This window comes from Calonectris borealis, chromosome Z, assembly GCF_964195595.1.
Source record: "Calonectris borealis chromosome Z, bCalBor7.hap1.2, whole genome shotgun sequence".
In the NCBI taxonomy this organism is placed as follows: domain Eukaryota; kingdom Metazoa; phylum Chordata; class Aves; order Procellariiformes; family Procellariidae; genus Calonectris; species Calonectris borealis.
Genome location: NC_134352.1, coordinates 71484008 through 71502697, shown reverse-complemented (window position 1 = coordinate 71502697; position 18690 = coordinate 71484008). Strand labels below are relative to the sequence as shown.

The following is an 18690-nucleotide window of genomic DNA, read 5'->3' as shown; positions in this document are numbered from 1 at the left end:
CCCTTGATGTCCCTGGCCAGATTTAATTCTATGAGGGCTTTAGCTTTCCTAACCTGATCCCTGGCTGCTCGGACAATTTCTCTGTATTCCTTTCAGGCTACCTGTCCTTGCTTCCACCCTCTGCAGGCTTTCTTTCTGTGTTTGAGTTTGTCCAGGAGCTCCTTGTTTATCCCTGCAGGCCTCCTGGCGTTTTTGCCTGACTTCCCCCTTTGTCCCCTGACTTCCCTCGTTCCTGAGCTTGGAGGAGGTGATCCTTGAATATTAACCAGCTTTCTTGGGCTCCCCTCCCCCCCAGGGCATTATCATAGAATTATAGAATCATAAAATCATAGAATACTTTGGGTTGGAAGGGACCTTTAAAGGTCATGTAGTCCCTGCAATGAGCAGGGTCATCTTCAACTCGATCAGATTGCTCAGAGCCCTGTCCAACCTGACCTTGAATGTTTCCAGGGATGGGGCATCTACCACCTCTCTGGGCAACCTGTTCCAGTGTTTCACCACCCTTGTAAAAAATGTTTTCCTTATATCTAGTCTAAATCTACCCTCTTTTAGTTTGAAACCATTCCCCTTGTCCTATCGCAACAGGCAACTTCTAAAAAGTCTGTCCCCATCTTTCTCATGAGCCCTCTTTAAGCACTGAAAGGCCACAATAAGGTCTCCCTGAAGCCTTCTCTTCTCCAGGCTGAATAACCCCAACTCTCTCAGCCTTTCTTCATAGGAGAGGTGTTCCATCCCCCTGATCATTTTTGTGGCCCTCCTCTGGACCTGCTCCAACACGTCCATGTCTTTCCTGTGCTGAGGGCTCCAGAGCTGGACGCAGCACTGCAGGTGGGGTCTCACCAGAGCAGAGTAGAGGGGCAGAATCACCTCCCTTGACCTGCTGGCCACGCTGCTTTTGATGCAGCCCAGGATACAGTTGGCCTTCTGGGCTGCGAGCACACATTGCTGGCTCATGTCCAGCTTTTCATCCACCAGTATCCCCAAGTCCTTCTCTGTGGGGCTGCTCTCAATCCCTTCATCCCTCAGCCTGTATTGGTACCGGGGGTTGCCCTGACCCAGGTGCAGGACCTTGCACTTGGCCTTGTTGAACCTCATGGGGTTATCACAGACCCACTTCCCCACTTCTCGAACTTGTCCAGGTCCCTCTGGATGCTATCCCATCCCTGACGTGTGACAACCACACCACTCAGCTTGGTATCATCTGCAAATTTGCTGAGGGTGTACTCAATCCCATTGACTATGTCACTGATGAAGATACTAAACAGTATCATCTCCCCTGCCTGTCCTTCCTAAAGAGCCTGTATCCCTCCATTCCAACACTGCAGTCATAGGAGCCATCCCACCACGTCTCCATGATGCCAATAAGATCATAGCCTTGCAGGCATGCGCACGTCTCTAACTCCTCCTTTATTCCCCATGCTACGTGTGTTTGCATAGAGATATCATGACAGTATCACCCCAAATACCTGATTTGTAACCTGGAGCTTGCATCTCGCAGTTTTTGCCATAGGTGCCAGCCTGGCACAGGCAGAGGCACTCTGTCCCAGAAAGCACAGGCCTGCCGTTGTTGGGGCACGGGGCACACTGGCAAGGGTCAAACGTGCCTGCGTATTCTCTCAAGGCTCTCCACAGGTTGCGACGTTTGGTCACAGCACATGGCACATTTTTCACCAAATCCACGATGGGTGACACCTGGTAGACAGCCATTCAGTAAGCAGTTGCGTAGACACGGCAGGGTCCTGCTGGGGGTAGCTGCAGGGTTTTAAAGGCACTAGAGCCTACATATGAAGATATATCACACAGGAGCCAGGCGTGTTGAAAGTTATGGATGCTTTAAAGGAGTATGACAGTGCTATACATCTATATCATCCTGTTTATATTGCTTTTATTTCCCCAATTTAGGGCTCTGTGAGCCAGTGGAAAACCAACCAAGTGGGACACCATGTCTAAAAATTCAGGACACCATAGATGATGTGGGATTTGCTTACACCTGGCCCTTGCCATGTGAGACATCCCAACACTGCCTTCAGGAGCTCAGCAGCTGCAGTGGGAGAAAGATCACCGCATGCTGCGTTCAGGCAGGCTTTGCTGTTTGCCTTGAGTGCTTTGCCGCTGCTGCTGAGCGGCTGCTGTGCCAGCTGGGGAGCCAGGCAGCTCAGTGAGGCACACTGCATTAAATGAGCAGGGCAGAGATACCAGGGGACTGCTGTTCTGTTTCAGTTTAGTTATGTGGCATACCTTGCAACATAGGCCTGACAAGGGAAAGAGCACAGGGAAAAAATTGCTCCCAGCACCACGCACTGCTTTCTTGCACAGTGAATAACGCCTGCCCACGCCTGAGCTCTAGCTGGTGCCGGAGTAATTTACTTGTGTTCCTCCCTCTTACTCTCACTGTCGATGGAGGATGCAAACCTGGTGGCTTATAAACCAACATGCACAAGAAATAGTTCTAATAAATCTTTTGTATGTTTATGTTATGCCCATATGTATGTGCATTCATATCACACACAGCATCATCCCGATTTAAAAGACAAAACACCTGCACAGCTCTCTGAAGAGCTGCTAACTGGTAAGTGCTTTACTATCTTAATGTTTTTCTTGTTCTTCTCTTACCTCAAAGTCAGTCACCACTGGATTGTCCTTTGTTGATTCCAGCCAGTTGGTGAAGACTGTATGTCCTGGAAAAGCCCCCTTTTTCTCCCAGGCCAGAGCTGCTGCATACTCTGACCTGCCACCTTTTACCAGGGAGACTGACCTTTCGGCTGACTCCAAAATGGAACCTGAAAAAGGATTTCATCACAGTATTGTCAGACAAAGGCCTCTAAAGACAGTGGATTTAACAACAGAGCTCTAAGAAAAAGTGTAAGACGATATAAAAGAATGTACTAAGATTAATTTTTTGAAGCTACTCTTGGAAGAATGAAGTCTAATCTCAGAAAAACAATGCTTGCTATGACAGCAGCCTGTCATAGTCTTCCAAATGAAAGTATCTGAGACCTCAGCCATGGAGATATTCAGAACTACACAAGACACTTGTGGAAAATGCAGGGGATATAGCAGGCTCCTCTAGAAGAACACACTGCAAGGCAGGATCTTTAGTCCCAGCTGTAAACACTTGAGTAATGGAATTTGATCATAAAATGAGGACACAAACATGGTGGAGGTGATGAAATCCCTGGTTTTAGTGATGCAGAACATGACTTTTGCCATTTTTGCAGAAAATTCACCAACTTTCTGCAGCTCCTGAGACACATTTCTGGCATTGCTAGGGAACTCCTGCACCTAGGTGTCTGCTTGGCATGAGGAAGATGGGAGGGGAAGGTCAGGGAGTGTGTTATTGCTGCCCAACTCTCTCAATGAGCCCTGAGCAACCCTTAAAGAAGATCAGGGATTCAGTCACAATCCCACGTTTCTAGTTTTGCCCATTTCCCAGTTCAGCATGCCTGGACCTGGACCCAGGGCCACAGGGAATGTTTGTCAGATCTGTGACTGACTGGAAGAGCCAGTGCCACTGGATTCCCTATGATGGTGCTCCAGAGCAGAGGAAGAGGGCTCCTACATTATAATTCCTTTTGCAGCTAAGAGGATGTTTCCAGTGCTTGCTTCAGAGACAAACAGTGAAGCACTGGCTCCTCTGACAGTGGTGGAAGAGCATCTGTAATTTAACAAAGCTCGGAGGTCACCTGGGGCACCTAGCTGAGGGGAATGATATCTCTCAGGGTAAGTAACAGGACATGGGCCCTGTTCTCATCATGGTCACCTTCATGTTTCACAGTCATCCTGTTTGTGGTGCATCTGGTACTGACTTTCTTTTTCTTCCAGAAGAGCACACGCCTTGTTGTTTCTGTTTGGACACACTCCTTTGATTCATCCACTGTCAGGCCTAGAAATACCACAGAGCAGCAGCTTCATCACCATAACTATGTTACATGATGGCACCATGCCCCCAGGCTCCCACATCGAGTTGAGCCATTACAGGTCTCCCCGCTTCTCACCCACCACTGGAGACTTCACTACTGCAGGCACCTACCTCCCCAGATACAAACAGCATCGGACTGAGTCATGCTTACCATGCCCTTTAGGTACCCTTCCATACCCATGCAAGTTACAGCAGTGGCATTAAGGATCACAGCTTTTAACCTTAGATTTCCACTTTTGTGGTATTGTCTTTTCATTTTGACAGTCTGGCAGTCATGGGAATATTTTTAGAGTAATTTCTAATCAATACCAACAACTTTAATGACTGTATCCCAAAAAGTACCACTTACACCTCTCAGACCTCAGTCCCACACTGAAGTATGCTGGAACACCTTTTCCTGGTAGCACCTGGTCTTGATCTGAATGTCTTAAGAGGTTTCCCTGAACACAATGACATTTACGAAGTAAGGAACATTCTGAACTTTTCAAATTAAGACAGTATAAAGCAAAAATGTCTTCTTACTCTATATTTAGGCAGTGTGAATAATTCCTGGGTCTATGCAAGTCTGAAGGATTTTTTGCTATTGGAGAACTTATTATGTGGTGTAAGACCTAAAAACAGCGATAAGAAAAGCTGGTAAACAAATCATGATAATTTCTTGTTAAAGATTACATACCTGAATTCTTCAGTTCCTCAGAGCTGTACTGGTAAAGAATGTCATAGGAACCACCCATCTTCCCAGATGTGTAGTAATGAGTGCCAAAGTCATCAAATATTCTACTGTATAAGGCGTAGTTGTACTCCAGGGGCAGGTGGTTAAGGGCTTTTAGAAAGACGTCTGAGAGCTGCAGATCTGACTGTTTCATTGTGAAGTTTGCAACAGAAATGACTTTATGGACTCTAATAAAATTGGAATTCTAGAAATAAGAAAAGGGGGGGCTTAGCACCTTCATAAGTAGTTAACTGCTGAAAGTAGAGGAACCAAGAGTATGTCCTGAGATACATTGCGAGAACTAATTAATCCTGTGTATCATGCCACTTTAACCATGAACAAACTAGCCCTGGAGTTTCCAAGAGCCCTGTGAGGTTCTTGAGGACAATACTCATTATTCCTTTCCATTGTGGGAGTATATAGCATTCCAACAAAAAATAGGACTCCCTGAGCACCTACCAAATAGAAAGCAAAAAGATTCCTACCATAATAAATACACCAGCAATTGGTAAGAAAACCGAAAGTTTCAGAGGAAAGGCTTCAGCTTATAAGCATCCATGGGTCATTTGAAACTAATTTGGTGAGTGCATATTTTGGATACTAACTCACTGTTATGAAGTTTCACAATTTATCAGTCTGCTAAAATTAAAATTAAAACTAAACCACAAGGATAGAGACCTTATTGTGTTCAAGTGTCAGGCTGTTAATGTGAAAAGCAAAAAGAAAGAGAAAGGTCAAAAATTGGAAACATCTTTTACATTTAGAAAAAAACCGATGTTTTTGAAACAGCTAATACATATATTTTTGCTATGCTAGAGGCTGTTTATGTGGGAGTTTAACTAAATAGAAAGGAGAGGAATAGAAGGAAGGGATTTATAAAGTGACAAGGCAAACTGATGAGACAAGGCCAAAGCAAAGAGATCAAGAGCAAAAGGAAGGGCAGGAAACTGGAGCAAATGATCAACTGGCAGGAAAAATTCATTATAAAGCAATTTGTTACTGCTTTATACATGGGTTCTTCTGCTGAATTTTGCTGCTGGTAGATTGGCTCTACTCCTCTTCTGTCTCCAAGGTCACTTGGCTTAGAAGATGCATCTATACAGGGAGCTGTCCCAGCCAAGACTGAGCAATGTAAAGCACAAGCTGGACCTCAGCTCTCAGTTCTGCACAGCACCGCTCATTTCAGTGCTCTCATTTGCACATTGGAAAATAAGCTAAGGATACTCAGCTTTCCGCTGCAGTGAGAATAAGAATGGAAGAAACAGGGTATGTGACAACTCCCAGATTATATTCAGCTCCTAAAATACCCTGTAGTAACATCATTTTTAGGATTTTCAGGTGATTTAGGTTCTGATCCTCATTTTTCAGCTGTGCCAGCTAACATTTCAGTTACGACACACAAAACTGCAGGCCACTTTGGCAAATACTGATTCTAAAATCTTGGTTGGTTTTAGCATGCACTTGCGTGCTAAATATGAATTTCTGCTTGACATGCATCTCATGTTTGCATTTTTTGCTAGTAAAGGTATCTTAAGTCCTTTTATTACTAGCAATTAAGTGCTTTTATTACTAGCAATTTATCTTACAGTTGTCAAACCCAGTTTTCTATGTTAAATCCCTGAGGCACGCATAATGTTGGAAACCCTCACTTATAGAACAATCCCAGGAAATTGGATTCCATAGTCTCCAGTCATTTCTGGGCACGTGTTCAATCATAGTGTTAAAATCCTGGTGCCTGTAGCAAGCTTGACCTCTGAGTACCAGGTATTAATACAAAATATTTCTAGATCAGGGGTGATTATTCCCAAAGAAAGCCTGGACTAAATCAAGTGTGAGTACTCAAGTTCAGTTTTGTTATACAAACATTGACAAAAAGCAGCCAAACACAAGCTGAGCTGGACTGATTTTGAAACCAGTAGTTTTAATTGGAAGTTTTCTAACAAAGCAGGGTTTCACTCGAACATGCTGATTAAGTACTCTTTCATGCCAAATATCATAAGCAGAGTTGCCACAGAATCATGTCTGTTCTTGCCTGACATGCCCAGGGATGGAGATGGCTTCCTATGTTTGAGCTCTCAGTTTTTGAATTGTAGTTCAAGCAACCCAACTCAATTAACTGCTACCAGAAATACTAGGAACATGGGCTAAGGGAATGGACACAAATTCTGATACAAAGCCTTCAGAAGTCCTTCGACGTCACAGCATGGGAATTCAGTGACAAAAAAAGTGAAAAAAAAAAGATATAAAAATAACATCACGGAGAAGGATGGGCAAGATTAGTAAGTAGTTTATAATGAAATGTGTTACATAATATTCCAGTCTCACTTTAAAAATCTTTCCTTAAATTTAGTACAGGGAAGAGTAAGAGGTGGTCACCTGTGCTCCCTCTACAGACCTACTAGGGCACTATTCAGTTAACAGACATTTATGTAGAAAACCATTCAATTTCTCTTCATCAATACAAAATGAGGGTGATTAGCTGAGATGCAGATCCCTGTGGAACTGCTGTTGCCTATGGATTTGTAAGCTGAGTCCCATCCTAGATGGTTACCAAGATGCAAGCACAAGACATCAGGGAGGACATGAGGATGAGCTTTAAGTATACTTTCCGTAGAGCACAAGAGCTCTCGAATCCCAGGTGTAAGAAATCAGGAAAGGAAGGCAAGAACCAGCATGACTGAGTCAAGACCTGCTGGTCAAACTAGAGGGCAAGAAGGAAACGCACAGGCAGTGGAAGCAGGGACAGGTACCCTGGGAAGAGTATAGGGATGTTGCCCGATTGTGTAGGGATGGGGTCAGGAAGGCCGAGGCATGGCTGGAGGTGAACTTAGCAAGGGATGCACAGAATAATAATAAGGGCTTTTACAGGTATGTCAGCCAGAAAAGGAAGGTCAAAGAAAGTCTAGCCCCGCTAATGAACAAGACTGGCAAACTGGTAACAATGGACAAGGAGAAGGCTGAGGTACTCAACAACATTTTTGCTTCAGTCTTCACTGGCAATCTTTCTTCCCACACCTCTTGAATGGATGGACCTCCAGGCAGGGACTGCGGGAAAAAAGTCCCTCCCACTGTAAGAGAAGATCAGGTTCGAGACCTCCTGAGGAACCTGAGCATACATAACTCTATGGGACCTGATGAGATGCATCCCAGAATCCTGAGGGAATTGGCTGATGTAGTTGCCAAGACACTCTCCATAATATTTGAAAAGTCACGGCGATCAGGTGAAATCCCTGGAGACTTGAAAAAGGGAAATATTGCACCCATTTTTAAAAAGGGTAGAAAGGAGTACCCAGGGAACTACTGACCTGTCATCCTCCCCTCTGTGCCTGGGAAGATCATGGAACAGCTCCTCCTGGAAGCTATGCTAAGGCACATGGAGGACAGGGAGGTGATTTGAGACAGCCAGCATGGCTTCACCAAGGGCAAGTCCTGCCTGACCCACCTAGTGGCCTTCTATAATGGAGTGACTACATCAGTGGACAGGGGAAGAGCTACAGATGTCATCTGTCTGGATTTCTGACACAGTCCCCCACAACATCCTTCTCTCTGAATTGGAGAGATATGGATTTGATGGATGGACTGTTGGTGGATAAGGAATTGGCTGGACCAGTACTGTTTAAGATATTCATCAATGACATAGTGGGATCATAGTGCACCCTCAGTAAATTTGCAGATGACACCAAGCTGAGTGGTGCGGTTGACACACCTGAGGGACTCGATGCCATCCAGAGGGACCTGGACAAGCTCAAGAAGTGGGCCCATGTGAATCTCATGAGGTTCAACAAGGCCAAGTGCAAAGTCCTGCACATGGGTTGGGGCAACCCCCAGTATCAATACAGGCTGGGGGATGAAGGGATTGAGAGCAGACTGGCAAAGAAAGACTTGAGGGTTCTGGTGGATGAAAAGCTGGACATGAGACGACAATGTGCGCTTGCAGCCCAGAAGACCAACTGTATCCCGGGCTGCATCAAAAGAGATGTGGTCAGCAGGTCGAGGGAGGTGATTCTGCCCCTCAACTCTGCTCTGGTGAGACCCCACCTGAAGTACTGTGTCCAGCTCTGGAGCCTTCAGCCCAGGAAAGACATGGACCTGTTGGAGCAGGTCCAGAGGAGGGCCATGAAAATGATCAGGGGGATGAAGCACCTCTCCTATGAGGACAGGCTCAGAGAGTTGGGGTTGTTTAGCCTGGAGAAGAGAAGGCCATATTGTGACCTTTCAATACTTAAAGGGGGCTTATAAGAAAGATGGGGACAGACTTTTTAGCAGGACCTGCAGTGATAGGACAAGGGGAAATGGTTTCAAACTAAAAGAGGGTAGGTTCAGACTAGATATAAGGAAGAAATTCTTTACGATTAGGGTGGTGAAACAGGTTGCCCAGAGAGGTGGTAGATGTCCCATCCCTGGAAACATTCAAGGTCAGGTTGGATGGAACCCTGAGCAACCTGATCTGATTGAAGATGTCCGTGCTCATTGCAGGGGGGTTGGACTAGATGGACTTAAAGGTTCCTTACAACCCAAACTATTCTATGGTTCTATGATTCTATGATACTATGATTAAAGGATCAGAAATGAAGAAAACATACTAGAGGACTAGTCAGCTTAGCTAAAAAAGTTTCTGGTAAACAAAAATAAACTGAAAAACATTAAGTTTTCCTATTTCTTCCATGCCAATATGGAAAAATGCATGAGCTTTCAAGTGGCTAGGGCCTTCTAGAGACCCTGGTGTGCTTATGTGAAAACCTTCTGTACACAGTTTAATATATAGGTCTGAATGTGACCTACCAAAGCCCAGGTAAGTCGCCCCTCCTTTTACGTGGTCTATATAAACTTCTATTTTCACTGTTTAAGAAAGCATTGGAAATTCATTTATAGGTCTCTCAAACATACATAAGTATACATCTATCTACAAACACACATAAATAAATTTTATACAGAGAGAGATATAAATAGGGACTTCCCATATAATACAGTAGAGAAGATAAGGAAGACCCAAGTTAAAACTCCTGCTATGGATCCACTAAGAAATGAATTTAACCTGTGTCATCTTTAGCCAACACCAGATTAAGTTATTGACTATTTCAGGTAGGTTTCTGGGATTTCATGACGACAATGCTGAAAACCAACATACATCCAAAAAACCTTCCTGATGAAAGTTTCATTTAAGCTAACATTTCCATAAATAGCTTTGGTCTGGGTTTAAGACAATAAGAAGCCACCATTCCACCAAAATAAACTTACCAGTTGTACAAACTGATCTGTATACAGGTATCTACATGGGAATGAAAGTCAACAGGTTTCCAGTAGCTTCAATATAGCTGAATTCAAACTAGAACTAATGGACTATTTAAACAGTCAAGTTACTTAACCATTAGGACAAGTTAGCAAGGCCTGCTAGCTGGTCCTAATGGTTAGGTAACTTGACTGCTTTCCTTGACAAGGAAATCTTAATATTAAGATTGATATTTTTTGTAAAAAATTAATTCTAATTGTATTAGAACTCCTGGGTTTCAACAGGCCTTAGTTTCAGTCAGTCGTATGGCAAACAATAGACCATCCTTATGGCCATTAAACCATAAAAGTACATAGTCTTGTATACCACAGTGTTCACCTGCATTAAAGGTGCAGAATTTTATGGGAAAAAGGTTTTCTGTTCTCAGAAACTTTTCTGTGGATGTGTTATTTCTGACATTATCTTTATGACCAAGTGCATCTTGGCAGCCATGAGACTCCAATATGCAAGTTAGTTACCAAATCAAAAATTAATGTAGATTAATTCCCAGTACATGCATATGTATAACATTCCTGGGTGCACTTCATTTCTTTTTAGAGTTGTCTGCTACTGTTACTACATGGCATTCTGCCTTCTTAATCTATAACTAGGACAGGGAAAGGACTGGTTTACCTGATCTGATAATCTCAAATCTATGTCAAATCTATGCTTTTTTAGGTGGAATAAGCGTATGATTTCTGTACTAAAAAAAGAAAAGCATGTTGCATTACAGAAGATACATTACAACCAGGAACATCCTGTAGTACCAGAAGAAAAACTTCTTAATCCGTAATTCTAGTGATTTTCCTAAAAAATGTAACGCCAAGGCCTTGATGAGGAAAGTAGCCTTTGGTAGCTCAGTTCTGAAATGAGCAGACAGAAATCAAATGAAAGGAAGAAATTGGAGGCAACATTCAATTACCTTTTCATATGAGGCTTCAATGGCTTTCTTGAAGGAGGAAGATGATGTGACTTCAACCCGTGTCTTTCTTGAAAATAAAAATGGTATACCAGAAGAACTTCGGGCACCAAGAATGGATGAACTACTTCGATGAGCACTATCACTCAGGCTAGTTAAATCATTATAGAAATCTGATGTTACATCATCCTCTTCATCTATTACCTGGAGATTCAGTAAAAGCAAAATGCATTTGCTCAAATAATAATCTGAAACAGAAACGTATTAAGCAATGAATTCTTGATTTTTTTATGGAAGAAACATGTCTGATTATTTGAGACATGGCTAAAAAACTGTTCTTAACAAAAAGATGAGGCTGAGAAAGGTTAATAGGCAAGATGAATATAAGATAAGAAGTAGGCTTACAAATAGACATTTATACAAGGGGGAAAAAAAAGCATGTAACACTTTCTTCTAAAATTCCCCACCCCCATGCCCCAAAGCTTAGGAATAATTTTCAACAAGTGTTTCAACACACTTTTTGAAGACTCTCAGACCTTCATGCAATGTCTACACTATGACTAAGTCCCAGTCCCATGGCTTCTATATTGTATAAGGCAAAGAGCTTGATGTTTTCTGTCCTTCTTCTTAATTCCTCTTCTTAATAGAGGAATGAACAGGTTTCCAGAGGACAGTCTTAGAGTATATTTGTAGTGTTAGCACCTATACTGCATGATGGACTAAGGATAGGTGGAGAGGAACTGGGAGCAAACCTGCCTGATCAAGTCGGTAAGCCTCAGTAGTGCTGTTGTGCAAAGCACCAAGACAATTTTAGCATCAGTTCAGAAATTACTTATTTCCCAGACCTCAGGCAAATCCCTGTGGCTGTTTGAAAGATTCCATTTTTTCCCCTCTCTAGATTTGTTTATTAATAGGGCTGCTAAGGACCTTGGGAGGTGAGGTGGTCAATTCCCCCAGTCCATTTTCCTTCTCCAAGAAGTCATATGCTTTTGCATGAAAACACACTGGAGTTCCAAGAAGAAAGCCTGATCCAGTGACCCTTCTATACCAAAGGCTGCTCTAAATGTTAAAAGATATAGATGCACTCTCAAAGGTGAGATTCACAGACCCTTAACAGTTCTGCAAATGGACATCAGTAACTTAATAAACCACACAGCTTTAAAGAGACCTGGGCAAACCAAGGCTTGCTTTTCCCCGTTGAATATTTCTGCACACAGTAATTTTTCACCATTATTGACAGAACCTACATGTTATGGCCAATCCAATTGCCATGATTGTTTCCATGGAATGTATTAGGGTGTCCTTTGTTCAGTTGCTCCTGTTAAAGTAATATTAAAAACTCCCAGCACTTGTGGCAAAAATCAGCAGATTTCACCCACTAGTTGAGCTCTTTTCATGTTCTGCATTCCTTCCTTCCCAATGCAGTATCTGTTGGCTTCAGACAGGGCCTGCCAATAGGTGCACTGCCAGATGTTGTGCCCTAACTATGATATTCGAAGTATTTTCTCAATATCAGTGTCTAAAAGTCTAAAATATCAGCTCTAAAAAATCAGGGATTCCCAGATTTTTGAGAAGATACAAGCCAGGTTCATTTCGTCCTTGGCCTGTCCTGCAAGACTCCTCCCCAGACTGTGTCCTGCTTGTCCTCCTGCCTCCCAGACTCCGTGTCTGCCTCCTCTCCTTGCGGCTTTTCGGAGGGGCTGGGCAGGGAACAGGCAGGACTGAGGGGATGAAATGGCGCAGGGAAGAACTGTGTCCCAAGGCTGCAGGTGACTAGAAGGAAGCTGGAGTTAGGACAGCCATTGGTACTGTGGGGATACAGCAGTGAAGCTGAAATGGGCTTTGGACTTGAATGAGCCTCTGGCCAGATTATGTCAGGGTTAGGAGCAAGGCCCTTGGTACCAAGTCAGAACAAAAACATGGCCACAGCCGTGAGGCAGCAGGAGAGAAGCTCAAATCAATCGTGTTGACTCTGATATATGATGCAGCGAATAAACACAGATCTGAAAGGCACGAGTAGAGCCACCTGACTGCTCAGTTTGTCCCATTTCCACACATCACCTGAAGCATGTTCAGGCCTCACCAGGTTTAGAAATCTTGTCCTAAAACACACTTGCTGCCTAAGAGTTGAGTGCATAACTTGGATTGTGATTATGGCAACGGTATTTCAGCGAGGAGTTGCTGCTTGAGAATACCTGAAAGCTGACAGCCTCCAGGTTCGCAGGAACACGATAGGATTTCCTTGTCTCATTACGCTTCACTGTTGTGCATTGTCCTCCATTGAATGAGTTGCCAAGGACTTCCCCTCGGCTCTCTCCTGCCAGAATGTGAAATCTAACAAAAAATTATTTCCAGAGATTAAACAACCCCAGAAAGACATATAGACTTGAAACATGTAGTGGTATACAGCTGCATTGAAGATTTTGTAGGTTTGAATGAAACGGTATGAGCATCTGCTTTGAAAGAAGTTCGTCTACAAGAACTTCTCATTCACACTGAATTCACCTGAAAAACGCCATAGTAGCAATCCTGTTTCATACTTTCCAGCAGTGCCTAACCCTCTAGATAATCCCAATATCAGTGTGAGACAGTCACTCTTAAGCAGAGAAACACCTAAAAATGGCCTAGGAAAATGAACAAGCAGTTCTCCATTTCTACCACAAGTTACCAGAGTGCACTGAGTTCAAAATTCAATTAAAAAATGCAAGGCTACCTGGGACAGGCATCCCATGTTTAGGTTTTACACTGCTTAAATTAGTAGCCTGGAAGAGGTGATGGTTGATATCATGTGAAATGTATCATAGACAAACAAACATCTGTAGCGGAACATCTTCAAAATTTCTGAAGCACGTGGCATAACTGAGCTGGAAGTTGCCTGTACGTGATGCTCTGGTTGCTGTGAGGCAGGAAGGGTCGCTCAGACAGCATTGCTCCCTGAGAGCTCTTTATCTAGTGCACCAGCAGTGCAGAGCAGGGCTGGCAGATGCCGTGGGCAAGTCCTAGCCTGATGGTTTGGTTGTATTTTTATAATTTCTTGTTAATTTTAATTTGAGAGATTATGTGTTTTAATGGGATACTCTCACATGTTAATTGGGGATTATCTTGTTTATGTAAATTAATGAGATAACAATCTCAAGTTTATGAAAAATAAGCAAAGCTGGCTTACCCGCTGCCTATTAACTGCACACCTGGGATGCTCTCATACTTTCTGTTACACACGGTCTTTTTCCTCCCACAATTTCTTTCATCAGAGTTGTCCCCACAGTCATTTTCTCCATTACATTCCAATTTTTTTGCAATACAGCGACCTGCACCAAAGAAGCAGCAGCAGCAAGAAACTTTATGCAAAAATTCATCATGTCTGAGTGCAAAAAAGTGCAGTAAAGGTGTGAACTTGCCATAGGAATTAACAGCAAGACAGTATAATGCCTAGATTATTCCAGTAAGAAACAGTTGTTTCAGTTCTGCCAGTTTTGCCTTGCTTTGAAGCTGCAAGGCTTAATTTAAGATTTAGCAAAAGGATATGTGGATAAGGTTATTTTAAGGGTAATCAGATATATTTAAATTGAAGCAAGCAAGAAATACCCACAAATTTAATAAAAACAGTGCGAGTTTATGTTCAGACAAACCCTATGGATGTGTTTATACATGAAAAATTGGTGCAAAGAAATATTATTGGAACAGAACTACTGTCTAACTATCATGGCCATACTGACCAGGCTAGAGATTGCACTTGAAATTCTTTTAGTTACAGAAGAAACTGCAAACATAAGCTGCTACTAGCACATATGAAATCCTTAAGGAGACTTTTCTCCCTGCTCCTTTTCCTTGGAATTTGTGCATGGAATATACACGATCTGGACCTTTTTTGTCTCAGTGTCTAATCTTTTGACTATCTAATAATGCAGCAGTTACGCAATGAAGATTATCATTACCACTTTCACACTGAAATTTATTCTTGCAATCAACTTCCACTATGTTGCAGAGCTTAGTTGGGAAGCATGGGCGGGAATCCACCAGCGGCTCAGTACAGGCCTGACCCCCAAACTGGGATGGTCCCAGGAGTGTCCGGACACGAAACTGAAAGGCAGAAGAAATAAAACCAGGGTTGTTTGTGTGAGCTGTTTTTGTAGCTAGGTGCCCCCCAGGCAGGGCCACATGCCTCAGTGCTGCTGAAGCTTTATCAAAACCAGAGCCCTGAAGGAAATAATCGGTTATTTTTGTCCTTACATCCTACCGCCCCATCATCCCAGGTAAGGCAGGCAGGGAACTGAAATCCAAGAGCCTCAATAGCCCTGACAGAGCATACATGATTAAACACTTGACAACCTGTGTTACATCCCTGGAAGAATCAAAACTTCAATCCCTGTATCTTCAAGTTTAAAGGTACAGTAGGAAATGGTGTGGAACAGGCTTACGGAGATTTTTCCTGTTCTTTACCTTCTCTGTTGAAAGGAAATAGTTTGACAGTGGCATGTATGCCCATCCCCAAACCAACTGGCTTGGCTCCCACAGAGGGGGCCTCTTGTCTGAGGAGCACTGGATGACTGGGGAGGACAAAAATGGTTTTCCTGAAAGTTTTTGTTACTAAAGAAGATCTGGGAGAAAAATCTGGAGCTCACTGGGTTTTCTTTCACGAAGTCAGTACCCTCCATGCAGAATAACAAAGCTGAAGGCTGCTGGACAAATCACTTCAGATACGTTTCCCACGCCACTTCAAGGGACTGCTGGTGAGACCTGTCTGCATGTGACTGAACAGTTCCTCCTCTAATAATCTTTCACCACTGGAAAAGCACAGTTCCTTGCAGACTTCTCTCCCTTTCCCTCCCTGTAGACAGACCCTGGAGTTAAACAATGCAGGAAGATGTCTAGTAAAAATCAGTAACAGTGACTATGAAGGGAGAGTGCAAGGAGCAACACCAGACCATCTGAAAGCTTTTGAGCTCAAGATGACCCTTCCTTGTACTCCATTTGGGATCCATAACACTCACTATATTATTTGTGTGAGCTTCCACCTCTTCATCCCTCCCCCTCACTGGGAGCTTGCTTACACTAGTCTTCACACTTACCTTGGAAGTCACGTCCTTCATTCTGATGGTTGTTTATATTTATAAAGGTTACAAGCTGTGATCTTTGTATTTTGGAGGCAAAAATGGATCACAGTCCACAAAAGCACCTTTTTGCTTGAAGCAGCAAATATGTTGCATCAATATTTAAAGTTAATAAAAATGAACAATGCTTCTATATATGGATGCGTAGATAAGAAACTCAGCCATTTAAGAGGTTATTGATTACAAAAAAATCAGTTCAATTGAGAGCAATGCCCCCTTTCAGCTTTTGCAGTTTGTTTGCTGTCTCCCACCCTCTCACTGTTTCTCCCTGCTCTGCTCTCATCCTCTCCATCCCAGTTGCAGGATGGCAACCCCACAGGGTGGTTCACATCTCATGCCTAGAACAGCTTCTTCATGTCTTCCTCATCCTGCATGGGCATCAGAAAGTTATATATGTATGTAAAGATATACTTATGATATCTGACAGGTTTTTCAAGATTGCTTTTCAGGCATGGATTTCTGAAGCTGAGCAGGACATTCAGAGGAGAGCTGTAGGCTGTGTCTGCACAGAAACTCAGAGCTGCTATCATGGTCAGCCTCAAAGCTCAGCCCCACCAGCCACATAACTACCCCAAACAATCTGCACTCCACTCCCCTCCACTACCTACAACCTTACATTTGCCAGAGCTTGATTTCTTTAGGTCAAATTCACTTGAACCTGACTTTTCACCTCTTCCCTCTCTGCCATCTCACCCCTGAGTCTACCATCAGTCAACAGACACAAGCCCAAAGGGAAAAAACACCATCCTGGGGCTTTGTTCCACAGACATTAAGTACATCCACTTGTTTTTCGTGTAGGCTATAAAGGTTGGGGGAATGGTGTTCTGGATTTCTTAACAGCAAGCTCAAAATAATCCTGACTATCAGTGTAAGATACAGCCTGAGCATTTCTAGGCAGTGCTGGTTAGGATTTGCAAGTTAACTCTTTTCAACAGATGATTTGAGCCTATTATTTTCCTTGTCTTTATAACATACAGAATGCTATGGATAAGTTAAAGATTCTGTGACTTTCTCCTGCTTAAACAGACATGCAAACTCTACAACTTAATTTATCCTTTATGTGAAAAAATCATCTTTAATAATGACAATGGAACTTTTGAAGCAAGTTCTCATAAATGGATTTACACTACTAAATCATCCCTTTCTGTTTCGATCTGCTTATTTTAACTTGTCTTCTCCATCTTCTACTGTTATAATTCATAACCAATTTCCCTTGTTAACTTAGACTCTCATCTTGCAGATCAATTGCCATAAAGTTTAATGTCTGAAACAAAGAGGTCTCTTAAGCATAATTTCTTGCATTTAACACATATAAAACATTTTCTACCTACTTGTTTTTTAACGCATGGGTCACATTCTGACCAAGGGCCAAAGTCTCCAAGCCGACAGTTGATAGGACATGTTTGCTGGTTACATGCACGAGATTCCTGCTTTGTGCACAGCTGGTTACAGAAGTTTTGGCTATAATATTCATCCATTCTTATTTGCCTAAAAAAATTTAACAGGTTATGCTAGGAAGGAATCACAGACAGATTGTAGATGTTCTCTAACTGTGGGCGAAGGTTGATAAAGAAAATTATTTGAGCCCAAAGAAAAATAATTGAGAGGTAATAGGTAGTTGCAGAATGTTGCTTAAAAGAAAAATCCAAATATGCCTTAGGTTTACAGAACAATTCTTTTCTATTCATGTCACTTCAAATGTGCCAGAGAATAGCTACAGAAAGAGCCAGGAGGAAAAGAGGGGACTTCTCACAAGTTTAGACTATACCACTGAATTTCATCTAATTCAGTGCTGCTGAATCTTTATTTGACTTTAACTGTGGTCATAAAATTAATCATACAGGGAGGAACTTTCTGTAGGCTTGCCACGCTGGAGCTCACCCCTCCCATGGCATTGCCCTGCACTGGGCAGAGCTCCCGGAGCGGGGATGGAGCCCCGGCCCCGTGTGCTCTCAGGGGCTGGTTGCTCAATGGACGCTGCCGGCAAGGTCATCACAGGACCTGGCTGTTCTCTCCTCACTACATATGTTGGCAGATATAGGTTTGTTTGGAGGCACTGTAATGCTCTATATACATAATCTTGTAATTTTTAAGTCTTGCAATTAAAGTATAATCTATTCATCTGGCAAACACTTGGATATGACAATTTTTCTTAGTATATTATGGAAGCTGGAGCTTCAGACACATGTCCCCCTTCCCAGAAGTGGTATTTTCTCAGGGAATAAATAGAAACTTAGAAGTAGTGAGATAGTTTGGCCCTACCTGTGCCTGGTCTGTGTGCCATAATTGCAGGTTTGTGAACAGGCAGACCATGACCCCCATGGGTAACGTTCACAGTAGCACCCCCGGCTGCTCCCAATCACCAGGCTCAGCAGGATCAGGTGCAGTAACATAGTCTTGTCCGTAGTGAAGGTGTCCATCTACAGCACACGGACAGGTAACAAAAGCTCAAGAAACTTACAGTTGTGCCTGTATCCTTAGAGAGACACCTCTTCTAATTTGCAAAGTCTCTAAATCTGCTTCACAAGACAAAGTTGCTAAGCAGTGTACCTAGAAAGAGGTGATAATGCATGATACACATTTATCAGTAATTTAATTAATACTCTAAGGACCAGAAGTCACAATGACTTCTTTGGCCACTTATTTATCAGGAGTACTAATCACACTGTGCATTATTTCTATTTAAGAAGTTGCTTATAAATAATTTTGAATGTGACAAATAAAGACCTGCTTTTGCTCTTTATTGCTTAGAAGTATTCT

General features: G+C 42.8%; 1 protein-coding gene across 1 annotated transcript in view; it reads right to left on the bottom strand.

Moving 5' to 3' along the window:
- C6 (complement C6) overlaps positions 1-18392 on the bottom strand; it is a 30760-nt gene extending 12368 nt beyond the window's left edge. The window contains exons 1-10 of the mRNA XM_075136530.1: positions 18193-18392; positions 17262-17418; positions 14755-14899; positions 13986-14127; positions 13015-13153; positions 10823-11023; positions 4596-4836; positions 3761-3883; positions 2614-2780; positions 1467-1692 (exon numbers count right to left, since the gene is read on the bottom strand). Coding sequence (XP_074992631.1) covers positions 1467-1692; positions 2614-2780; positions 3761-3883; positions 4596-4836; positions 10823-11023; positions 13015-13153; positions 13986-14127; positions 14755-14899; positions 17262-17418; positions 18193-18350 — 1699 coding nt within the window. The 5' untranslated portion in view covers positions 18351-18392. The remainder of the gene's footprint in view (positions 1-1466; positions 1693-2613; positions 2781-3760; positions 3884-4595; positions 4837-10822; positions 11024-13014; positions 13154-13985; positions 14128-14754; positions 14900-17261; positions 17419-18192) is intronic.
- Between the last annotated feature and the right edge of the window lie 298 nt (positions 18393-18690).